The following is a 12,683-nucleotide window of genomic DNA, read 5'->3' on the forward strand; positions in this document are numbered from 1 at the left end:
CCAGGACGCCGCTCGCTCCGGCTCGCTCGGCTGCCGCGCGCGCTCATTCCCTTCGTGTATGCTTGGGGTATAGGTGGCTCGAGCCGTACGTATTGAAGAATAAGTCGGCTTCTTTCCGCTGCAATACCTTAACCACAGTTTCTTCTTCAAAAGCGTGTGAGTCGAGAAACTTTGCGACTTGGATATCGCAAGCTAAGTAGCGTTAAAGGGGTCTACAAGTTTTTGCAATGCATATATGCGCCGTGTCTATAGGTAAATTTTGACTAAAAAAAGAATACCTGCAAATTCAACGCGCGAAGTTGTGTATGATGCTTCGCTAAACACTTAACATTTCTTTAGTATTTAGCTATGAGAGGTATTGCATTTTACGTGGAAGAAAAATTTGGTAATTGGCGTCAACATGTTATCCGATGTTAGAAAGACACTGCCCAGCGAAGCTGTCATCATGATTCCTATTACTCTGGTGTGTTGTTCTATTCAAATATGGCCATTAATTAATGCGTAAAAAAATAGTTAGGCGCGCATTTCTTATGAAAATGTTTGCTGCTACTTCCGTCCCCCTCTAAAACAGGCCTCCAAAAAACGAATTGCTCATGGCTGCTAACACGACGGCGTGTCATGTAGAGTATTTACATAGTTAATTCACAAACACCATAGTAGCAATCACCTGAGAGAAAAGTTTCGTTGTTTAGATCGACAGCCACTCAAGTGAAAGTGATTTTATCGACAATATGGCACACCCCTGATCACGTAACTGTAGCAATCGACTGTCCGTATGGCGAGGCACGCTATGTTCGCGAAACCCATCAGTTCACTTCAACTTCGAATTAAAACCATAAAGCATTTTTTTACAGCGCGAACTGGAATGGCTAAAGTATTCTCGAGCTACTACTACGCAGCTTAGATTGCCTACAAAAGGAAAACTCAGGCACCTTTTGTCTCACCATGTCTCGATCCAGCCTTATTTAATTATACAAACGGATAATTATTCGCTTCGTCCGTACATAAAAGAGAACCTTGCAGGCTAATTTAAGTTTGCTCCAATCCAATCGCAAACATTCATAAAGAAAGCACCACAAGCCTTGCATATACTTTCACTTGATTTCTGACCCTCCACAGGGGGAATTTCGATATCTTCAATATGTCCCATACTACTAGTCATTGACGCTTCGACTGCTTTCTGGCTGCAGCTATGCGGTCCAGCAGGCATACTTCACTAAAAAAATTGGGCCAAGCAGCCTGTGTCAGTTTGCCAAACAGATTCGTCATGTATATTCCTCAAGCAACAAGCACCAGTAAATTTCTCAAGTGAGTTTGATTTGATTTGATTTATTAATTTCCATTTGCACACACACATGTACAGAGGAGTGGTAAATGGAGGTGGATGAGGGAAAAAAGCCGCACAGACGCGGCTTGAGGTAATCTCACCCTCTTAGATACAATATGGCTGCATGGGGTAACACATCAAGCGCCATATAAATTACATTTATATAGTGGCCATAAAACATTGCAGTTATACAATATATGAAAGCACAGTGAAATATTTCCACGATAACAATGCAAAACACACTGTGGCATTGAAATAAATAAATGATATACACTTGGTAACATAGACAAAAAAAAGAGGAACATAACATCCATTATTAATCATTAACAAACGCGCTCTAAAGAGGTGAGTTGAACGTGTAGCACGGAAAAGGGGATATATATTGGTACATTCCTATTTTTACTCTGTAAATAGCTGTAAGCCTTCGTTAACTTTACTTCAAATTTCCGCCGCTTAAAAAAAATAAACACGTGAAGAACCGCCTAATGTTGACAAGCAGTTAAAGAAGCAAGTGAGGCGTGTAGAATCTAAGCTCCAGTATTAGTTAAGCCACCGTGCTACTGCCGAGCGTTTCTGTGAGGAAATGCAAAAATTCGATATTATACCATGAACTACTCGTCGTGAGCAAACCTGTTTTAGCGGAATAAAATCGACGTAACTGCTGTAGAAGTCATATATAGCCAGCTTTGTGACATATATATACTTGTTGCACCGCGGCAGGTATGGTATCATTACTGGATTCCTATAGGCTATGCTTTTGCGATTGTCTATCCGCGTATGAAAAACCCGCAATGGGCTGGTCTGCGTCGCTTCGGCTGGCACTGTAGCGTTGCCTTCGAGAGCTGCATTGTTGTCTAAGAAATTAGCTCTTTGAATAAATGTTCGCAAAGGAAGACGCCGTAAAAATATATTTGAGACGACCACCATAAGTATACAAGCAGAGAGAACGAGGGCGAACAAACGAAAACACCGCAGAAAGCGCCCGGACAACGCCCGAACTGTAGCAGACGACAGGCGCGAGTTATTGCCCTGACGTCACGCGAGCGGCGCTCGCAGCGCCGCTCGCGTTCGTTCTCGGGGCTAATATAGAACGATGTTTTTCCAGCGAAGAACACGCCTGGGGAAGACACGACCATATCATTCCGGCCACATAAACGTTCTCTTTGTACACTCGCCACCGACGCGAGTGGTTTCTCCTTCGGATGCCTCTGCGGCATTCTGCAGGGTGTCAAGTGGCCGCATTCACTGAGAACACGATGAGCGAACCTGAACCCATTGTTGAAGCCGCTCGCCGTCATGTTCGGGGTCCAACAGCCGCGCACTTTGATTTCTCCAGTGCGAGCGAATGGTTCACCTGGCTGGACGATTTAGACGACTACCTGTTCGATTCAGGAAGAAACCGGAGTCTCAAGTAAGGACGCTTTCGTACTGCATGCACACAATAGCAGAAGAGATACTGAAAACATTCGACTTGACAGAGGAGCAACTCTTGCAACAGCGCGCTTGTATGCAGTCTAAGTTTCTGCGCGCAGCTTGTAAATTCGAGAAATGTTGTCTACGAGAGCAGCCGTTTCAACTGGAGGCACCCAGGAACTTAGCGAGAAAACTGACGAGTTCCTGATGGCACTTCGCAGCCTGACTACTCGTTGTGACTTCGGCAATTTCGAAGAGCGCTTGATCCGTGATCGTGTTGTCGTGACACCGTGAGACTCCGCTCTGTCCCAATCGCTACAGGTGAATGCGAGCCTAGAGACTCTAGAGACTGCTGGAGCCAAGTCAAGGCTCAGAGCTAATTTACTCCGGCGACTGGCATCGAGGTCCGCGACCGAATTGGTCGCAAATCTCCTAGCACACTCAAGACACACAACGACCGATCGCAAACAGTCGCAAATGGTCACTTTTGCTCGAAAAGCGACTATTCGTTATTCACTCGTTCGCTGCTATCAGTCTTTCAGCTGTCATTGGATCACTGCTCGATTTCACAGTCGCAAACCTACAACCTACCGAACCAATCAGCGGCGCAGGAATGTCTGTACACGCGGATCCTTATGTTGCTTATATTACTTGGCGATCGCGGTTCGAGCAGATGTGAATGGCACCTGCCGCGAGACATTTGAGTGTAGCGACAGGCTTGTTGCGCTTGCCGGCATGAATATCGATCACCCTGAGTCGCTTCCTGGTAGCCAATCGCGATTGGCCGCGCGACCACTGTCAGTCACCGGTATGACTGAGCTCCTAAAGAGAGTGTACGTCAGAAAACAGCAGGAAGGGTTCGAGTCTCGGAACCCAGGAACCTCTATAAGCTCTCCGAGTCTGAACGGCGACGTCGTTCGACAGCCCTTGAACGATTCTGCGAAACGTCATGGGCCCTCATCGGGCTTTTTTTGTGACTACAACAGCCACCTAGAAATCAAGACTCCTAGCGCGGAGACGGATGTGCGCGATATGCGAAAAGAATGGCTACGAAGACGTGTCCAAGCTCATCTAACCCGCATGTCGGCGTGCGGAATGCGGAACGCACTAAATTCTTTTTTTGATACCCCTGAAGTGGCCAATAAAACAATTTGGAGACGCATAAGCTTAGCCTTTAAGATTGGAATACGCTAACATTCAACGATCCCTGACGGCTTCTCACGCTTTCTGGCAACTGCAGCTTATGTAACCGTAATGTTTACCGTAAGCGTATGCACGAAGGTGGGGTTTCTGGTAGAAAATCGGCCTCTTGCTTGGGCCGATACTGGAGATATTGCACGCCAGAAAATTATATCATTTTCAGGTTTCTGTTATTGTTTCGGACTTTTGGTTGATCCCGAAATGAGGTTCCCAAAGTGCTCCCGCCAGAACGTGCTAGGCGAAATCCGGCAACAATGCTGTGCATGCTGTTGCTCCCCAACTCTCGATTCCCCCCGGCCGCGCTTCGCTGCGTCGCTCATTCTTGCCTCAGCAGCCGTCCGATATAGAGGTTCCCATTGTTGATCCAGCCAAGTGCGAGATTCGTTCCGTAATTCGCTTTTTGCGTGCCAAAGGGATCCACCAGTGGATATCCGTCGTCAGTTGACAGAGGTGTATGACGACAAGTGTATGTCGGTTCAGCACGTCCGAAAGTGGTGCAGAGAGTTTAGTGCCGGTCAGAAGGAAGTCCGCGATGAAGAACGGAGTGGAAGAATGTCAGTTTAGGAGGCGGTTATCGAGATGATCCAACGCGAAGTGCTTTAAAACAGGAGGATCACCGTCCGTGAACTTGTTGCTCAGATTCCTGGGAGTTCTCACGGTACAGTGGAAAGAGTTTTGACTGAAAAATTGGGGTATCACAAGTGTTGTGCTCGATGGGTACCGCGGCTATTGACATCAGACCACAAAAAGAAACGCCTTGACTGGGCTCGCCAGTTTCTTCAAAAGTGTCAAGAAGATAAGGAAGGATTGTTGGACTCCACTGTTACGGGAGACGAAACGTCTACCGTAACAATGGAGTGGTTGTTTTATTCCACTCCCGAAATGAAACGAAAATGCAAACAGTGGCCTCATCCAATGTCACCAGTCGCAAAGAAGTTTAAACAAACTCCTTCTGCTAGCAAAGTCATGGCCAGTATTTTTTGGGATCGTAAGGGGATACTGCTGATCGAATTCAAGGAATGTGGGACAATAATCAACTCAGACAGTTATGTGCAACACTAAGAAAACTCACGCGAGCTATCCAGAACCGCCGGTGAGGACGACTGGCAGCCGGTGTAACGCTACTTCACGACAACGCCCGACCTCACGTCTCCCGTCAAACCCAGGAACTTTTGACAAACTTTAGGTAGAGTGTCATGCCCCACCGACCGTACAGTCCAGACCTCGCGCCTCGTGATTATGAATTGTTCCCCAAGTTAAAGGGACATTTGAGTGGCCAACGCTTCCGGAGTGACGATGAAGTCAATGAAGAGGTGAAACACTTCCTCAACGGGTTGACGGCGCAGTTCTACGACATTGGGATACAGAAAGTGGAGCACCGTCTACAAAAATGCGTAGAAAAAGATGACAATTATGTAAAAAAATAAGGCAACGTTTCATCTTTTCAATGGTGTACATTTCTATGAGAATAAACAATGTTATCTATTTCTAAAATCATGGGAGCCTTCAACCCTTCAGTTTGAGATTTAACATAAAAGGCATGCCCTGTCATTGTTTCGTTCCATGACATTTGTTTGTGGGCTGTCATTCTCAAAACTCCGAGGAATAATTCTGTGAAGAGTGTAAGACATGGTACGAGCAACTTTAGTGATAGAATAGTGTAGCAATATAAGCCGTATATACCGTATGCTATATAGCAAGACGTGGCCTATGCATATACCTAAATATATCCGGCAATTTTCGCGCACAGGACGCCAAGGCCGGCCACGACGCCGACACGGGATTTTACGTGACGCGGGTCCCTTACGCTATCGCTCTGAAGTGCTGGTTTGCCGATGTCACAGTTAACGGCTGTATTTTACGTGGCAATATAGGCCGTAACCTCTTAAAGGCGGCGAAGTACATAAGGGGACAAATATGTAGTAGTAGGCAAGCTTCATGCGGAGATTGTTTGGAAACAAAAACAGTTGACCCAAATGACTTACGTCGTCAAGGGCCTAAAGACACCGCTGTTAAGACTACCAAATCGAAGCGTTATGTTTTGTCCGTCTTTTGAACGTCGTTACCCAAAAAGACGACTTCGCAACTAAGTTTCTCGTTCTTTTTGAAGGCCTAGTACTTTTACCAGGTGAATACAGAATTTGTCCGGAAGTAGGGGTACAGCTTTTCCCCGTTTCAGCGACATGAAAGACACCCTTACCCATGAAGCTAGCGATTCACAAGGAGCTGAGGCGTCTGAGCTGAAGGCATTATCAACAAAGTGCAGGGTCCAACTCATTAGTACGCGCCTACTGTCCCTGTACAAAAGCCGTCTAGCGAAATTTCTATCTGCGTCGGCGTATGCGAGCTAAACCGATATGTTAGAAGGTAATTGAGTTGTGAAGAATTGAATTTCATGTTTTACAGACGGTACGTAGAAGAGGCATCGCCTAATATGGGTGAACCCATGTTCTTCTTCAAGTGACGCAACTCTAGCTTTTACCAGATAAAGCAGACTGCGAACTGCCAAAAACTGACCGCACTCATTACAACCTTCGGAAGATATTGTTGTGATCGCCTGCTCTTAGGAATTTATTTTGCCCCATAGTCTTCCAGAAGATGTCCTAGATATTAGAGGATCTGTCTAGACTGCAGAACATGGTGGACCATATCTTTGTCTATGGTAAGATGAAAGAAGAGCATGACGGGCACCTGAAGGTTGCCTTACAGACTCGCCGACCTTGGCATGACGCTGATTAAAGAAAAATTCCGCGTAGGCTTGACAAAGCCGCCTTTCTTAGATTCGTGGTCGACGAACAGTGAAGCAGAGCAGATTTGAAAGAGACAGAAACAATCAAGACCCGACCGGCACCCTAGAATATGTCAGCGGCTTTGCGATTTCTTTGGACGGTGAACCATGTTGGCGACGTTCTTCGAGGGGTCTACGAAACTACCGCACCTGTGAGGGACCTTCTTCGGAATAGCCTACAGTGGAGCTGGGGCATACCACAGCAGGGCGCTTTCGAAACGATTGAAGAAATCAGGAATATGCCTAGCGATGTAAAGTGAAGAAGAAAAGAGAACGCGGGGGGAATGAAAACACTACTGATGTGGTTATAACTCTGTTTACAATACCTGTCACCGCCTGTGTAGAATTTTATAGACAGCAGGAAATGTTGCACTGAAATATGGGTGAAAACCAATGATAATGCTTCTAAAACAAATAAAATGCTATTGCACGCAAGGAAGCTAAGCGAGCAACTGCATCCATTTTGTTCTATCTCTATAAGGTACGTATACTACACCTACAATGTGGATCACTCCTCATTACCGGCGGTTCTAGTTTTCTAATGTTCACAAGCTCTGGAATAAAACATAATGTACGATAAAAAAGCAGAAGCTGCACATACAGCAGTGCCCCCACGCAAATTCTAATTTCGCAACAGACTGGAGAATTCCTTGATATAGTTAATTGAAAACGACATATCAGTCACGTTGGCAGGGCCCTCTCTATCATATGGTATACTAAGGAAGACTGAAATTTATTTTACAGCGAAGCTGTGTATGGGTAAGGTTTTCTGCATTTTTGTTCTCCGTGAACAAAAACTATCATCATCAATGGCGCATACCCTCGTAAGCAAGCAAAAAATGCAATGGCTCATAGCCCCGTACCCAAGTAACCACGGATATCCGTGGGACGTCCACCATAAGTCCCAACGTCCACCCATCCGGATATCCAACACGGACGTCCGTGGGACGTACAGGAAAAGTCCATATCCTGTTTGGATGTCCGAAGGACATCCCACCGGGATGACCATGGGACATCCCAGTTTGAACGTCCGTTGGCTGTCCATAAATAGGCATGCCCAGGATATACACTAGTGAATTATATATAAACTAGCATAAATATATTGCCGGAAATTTTAGTCTGTTCATATTATATTTGTTTATTTTTGTTCTCTATCGGACACAGTTCATTCTTTTTTCAAAGCAAAATAAATATATTTCTAACTTGATATAAGTTCTGCCCACTTTAACATCGTAGTATTAAAATACGATTTTTTTTCTGTCGGTGGGTCATACAAACAATTTGTAGTTTGCTTTAAAAAAATGCTTGTGGATGACTAGCAGAATATATAAGCGCCCATTTGAAGCCACTTATTCGACCTAGAGCCAAGCACTCAAGTTACCCCTCATTATGAAAAGTTCCTGATCATAGAGTTTTGGTCCTGACCTCCGAACATGTAACTGAGACTTAAGCTATGTAGGTTCAGGTTTATCATTGAAACAGGAAGTAAAACACGTTGTTGGGCTAGTTGGTGCATTGTATTAAGAAAAAACCAGCAAAAAAAAAAAGACGGACACAGGAAACATGCACAAGACAGGCCTCTTCCAGCCTCTTTCCTGTCTTCTCGTATGTTTCCTGTGTGTGCCTGTTTTTGGCAGGTTTCTTAAAATAGGAAGTAGTCTACAGTGTTCAATTGTGCATACAATAATATCATTATAGGTAACAAAAACAAATCTCAAAGGCTACGCTTTTGGTGGCTGCGTGCGTTGAAAGCGATTACGAAAGCTATAATGCGTCAGAGCCGCCATGCATTGACAGTAGTCTCAAAGGCTATGTTTTTCTGGCGCCGACAGCGTTAGCAGAAACTAAAAACTCGAAAATCAGACACCGAATATTCCCAGAATAAGTAAATATTTCACTGTGTAATAATACAATATCTTAAAAACCTATTTATGTTTGCGTAGATGCACGTGGAAGTGTTAGAACCTTGGCAAAGCAGAACGCTGCAGTCATCCAATCCAATCCAAGCTCTAGCCATCGTCGCCACGCCATTTTTTATTCTGCGATCGTTTTAAGGGCAGCGGAGCAGCGTTTGTCACCTACCGTGCCTACCGAAGTCTCCTACTCAGCTACCAAGGTATGACAGCTACATCGATTTCTGTTTTAATTCGTTTGGGTATAGAAATGTGTTTTCTTCACAGGTGTCAGGATGCCTAGACTGCGGAAGTAGCCGCACGCGCGAAAAAGAGCGTCGCTGGAAACAAAGACGATATTCGAGGACTTCGGATCTCGCACCGGCAGCCAGCAGTCAACAGCTCGAGAATTCGCAAGTCTAGAACTGTGCAGTGGCGCGTATACCCCGCACGCATGCATTAACATGTGCGGTCGGGCTGTCCCTGCAAACATTTGTACGCCTTGTGATGCTGGTCGCTGCACCGAGGCGACATCGGAAGTTCAGGACGGTGGTTGTGACACTACGCGCACTAAGGACAATGTGCCTTGCTTCCCTGATGGATATAGACTCTACGTGACGCTTCGGATGGTTCACTTCGCTGTGAGAACGGAACAGGATCCTTTAGGAGAGGTCTACGCACAAGTCAATGCGGGTTCTCTGGTAAGCAGGACCCCGGAGTCTACATTTGCTTTAGCTACCGCGGACTCTTCATCGGCGCCCTTTGATTCTCCTGGCAAACAGCTTCTCCTGGCTAATGCGCTCATGATTAGAGCTGTAGCCGTGAGTAGCGGCAAGATCGCCTGCTGATCTCTACGAAAATAAAAAAGCTCCTTTTAAAAAAGTGAAGAATATATTAGTTGTTTTTATCTACAAGTTTGTTTAATATCGTGAGAATATGGTCACTACGGCCACGGCGGGGACATTGTAAACGAGAGTACGCATTCGATGGCCAAGTGAGTTTTAATAATTGTAAGAACGCACTACGCCACGAGAAAGAGCTATTGTTTAAAGAAAGTGAAGAATATATTGATTGTTCTTCACTAATAGTTCGTTTAGCCACGTCAGAATGTGGAGACATTGGGAACGAGAGTACGCATTTGACGGCAAGTTGACTTACGAGAACGCACTACGTCGCGAATAACATTTAAGCTGCAATACCATTAAGCATGTCCGTGTGGCACCCCGCGAATGACATTAAAGTTTAAGGCATTAGCCAGTTAATGTCATTTTTTGTGCCCGTGTCGCAGAGTGCTATAGTGAAGTGATGTAGTCAAGATTAATTCCTTCATGTCATTTCTGTTGCTTTCGCTGCTTAATAATGCTAATTGATGTATTTTTGCTCTTTCTTTTTATTCCATGCTGCAAACTCAAATGTCAAAGCAGGGTGGGCAATAAGAATTTTTGTTCTGCTGTTCTCTACCTTGTGTTGTGCTATTGAAATTGCAAGTTTTCTTCTTTATCCGTGTATTTATTTGTTCTTTGAACAGTATGCATATATCTGCTTATTGGTCTTTTTATGTATATGTATAAGGTGACAATAAAGGTTTAATTGTATTTGGAAGTTGGTGTAAGTTCATTTCTCGTTTATTTAAAACAAGAATGCATTCAAGCATTAGACCAATGCAATATATATAATGGTCGGGTGCTTGAATGTGGCCCGGCCACTATTGTCGCTTCAAGGTATGTGTATATCTGGAATATCCCCGGGAAGACACACACACACACACATGTTTGACGTCAAACACTTGCCTTTGCTTCGTGTTGTCGACAAATTCGACTTCGCCCTGCCATCTGCTAGCCGCCTGGTTATCTTAGATGGTAGAGCGGCTGCCCCGGAAAGGCGGTGGTCCCGGGTTCGAGTCCCGGACCAGGACGAATTTTTCTTCAACGGCGAGGCTTTTCTTTCGAGGAACCCGTATGGGTTTCCTTTGTAGCAATTGCTACGTACGGGTGGATGTCTGATTTTCCCTTTATTCATTGCTTCTCTCCACTTTGCGGGTTTCCGCAGAACTACTACGTCAAGTAAAATTGACTATGAAGAACGACTGAGCAATATGGAAGAAAGTAAATGGGCTGGGAGAGGGTTCAGGTATCTGTACAGGAAAAACATTCATTCACTGCTGGAGGAAAAGAACTAGGAAGCTTACCAGCAAGTATGCGGCATGTAGGGGGAGCAACAGAGCTACAAAGAACGTCAAGCGGAAAGACAGAGAGGCTGAGATATTCTCATGCGTGGCGGCAATGGAAAAGAAATCTGGCATGAGTAACTACTTAAGAGGAAAAAAACGAAATCAGGAAAGAAACAATCTATGATAACTCAAAGGGAAGCTCATTACTTTTCGAAGCGAGATCAGGATGCCTTAGAACGCGCACCTATGAAGGGAGATATAAGAAGGAAGAAGAAGCATGTGCTTGCTGCGGTAAAGCTAGGGAAACTACGGAGCATGCTTTATTAGAATGTGAAGGCGTCTGCCCAGTGGTCGATTTAGGCACCACTGGCCTCCTTGAAGCCCTTGGGTTCAGCGATAGCAGAAGAAAAGTAAACATCTCCGCAATAGAGATTAGTAAGAGGTGATTGGAAGATTGGTAGACGTACAAACGGAAACGTACAAAAGCAAAGTTCGCAATAGGGGGCCATAAAAATTGGCTGTGGGAGTTCATCGTGTTTTTTTTTTAACCTAGGTAGGACATTAGGCAGTGTAACAGCAAGAGCTTGATGGCGCAACCTGTTATGTACTGAGAATTACTTTATTCCGCACGTAGTACACATAGTGAACGCAGCCTTGTCGGAGAGATGGCGACCACACACATTCACTTTGCGCGAACACACTGTCCACGTGACTGCTCCGCACCAGGGCTTGCCTAGGAGATGTTTATTTGAGGGATCGCCAGCCGTTTTGGCGCAGGCGCGAGAGAGAAAATTTGGGGGCTTTTGCTCCTTGAATAAGATTCTGCCAATGCACTGCGGAGTTTTTTAGCGCGTGTTGTAGGCGTTTGTCACTAGGAGAACTGGCATTGCGGAGTGGGGTCGAGTTTGTTTACTCTTGGACGCTGGGTGCCGGCGCGGCAAAAATAGGTGAAGCAGCAGGCACGGATGCCCGATGTGGCGACCGCTGTGTCGGACAGGCTGTCTCGCACCTGCGGCGCTCGTGCTCAGTCAGTCGTGGCGGATCACAGTTTGGCCCGGGCCGCTTTTATTGAAAATCTAGAAGTCGTCTGATCTGCCGTCTGATCTAGAAAACCTAGAAATCTAGAAATCCAGAAGCCTTAGCAACCGCAGTTGGACGAAAGTGGGTGAAAGGCCGCCTGTGACGATGACTGACCCAGCACCAGCGCCGCAGGCGCGAGAAAGTCTGTCCGACGTATTCAGAGGCAAAGTTCTGACTGGTGTTTCAAAAGTCGCGGGGCGCGGTAGTGCTGAACTTATCGTCACAAGTTGGCGGCTGGACGTTATTATATTTATTCAATCGTGTTTTTTACTAATTGTAACAACGTGTCATTATTTTGCATTATTGGTGGCGCCTCCACGACAACAAAGCGGCAACGGAGACACCAAAGCTGGAACCCGGACCAGTCCATGGGTTGGAGTTCGCGGAGGCCTGCGCGTGCCTGAGGTATATAAGATCGGCTGCCCGCGGTAGCGGACAGCCAATTCTTAAAGCGAACGCCCCCTGCCACGCTTCGGCTACCGCGGCCCCAGCCCACGGGCCGCACTGCTTCGAGTTTTGATCCCCCCCCCCCCCCCCCCAAGTAACCACGGATATCCGGGCGACGTCCGACGGACGTCCTTTTTGGATATTCGGGATGTCCGTGGGATATCCATGAATGTCCGACGTACGTCCGAGGGACGTCCCTGGGAAATCCAAAGGTAATCGCTTTGGCATCCGTAGTACGTCCGACGCGGACATCCAGCATGGACATTCAGGATATATATATATATATATATATATATATATATATATATATATATATATATATATATATATATATATATAGTGTGTGTGTGTGTGTCTTCCCGGGGA

General features: G+C 45.8%; 1 protein-coding gene and 1 long non-coding RNA gene across 2 annotated transcripts in view; both read left to right on the top strand.

Annotated features, from left to right (window-relative positions):
• Positions 1–12,683, top strand: part of LOC139052429 (uncharacterized) — a 211,543-nt gene that overhangs the window by 12,707 nt on the left and 186,153 nt on the right. The window contains exon 5 of the mRNA XM_070529524.1: positions 2,552–2,738. Coding sequence (XP_070385625.1) covers positions 2,552–2,738 — 187 coding nt within the window. The remainder of the gene's footprint in view (positions 1–2,551; positions 2,739–12,683) is intronic.
• On the top strand, positions 8,624–10,222 carry LOC139052371 (uncharacterized). Its single transcript, XR_011509875.1, has 2 exons — positions 8,624–8,844; positions 8,909–10,222. It is a non-coding gene; the product is annotated as an uncharacterized lncRNA (long non-coding RNA).

This window comes from Dermacentor albipictus, unplaced genomic scaffold (assembly GCF_038994185.2).
Source record: "Dermacentor albipictus isolate Rhodes 1998 colony unplaced genomic scaffold, USDA_Dalb.pri_finalv2 scaffold_22, whole genome shotgun sequence".
Taxonomy (NCBI): Eukaryota; Metazoa; Arthropoda; class Arachnida; order Ixodida; family Ixodidae; genus Dermacentor; species Dermacentor albipictus.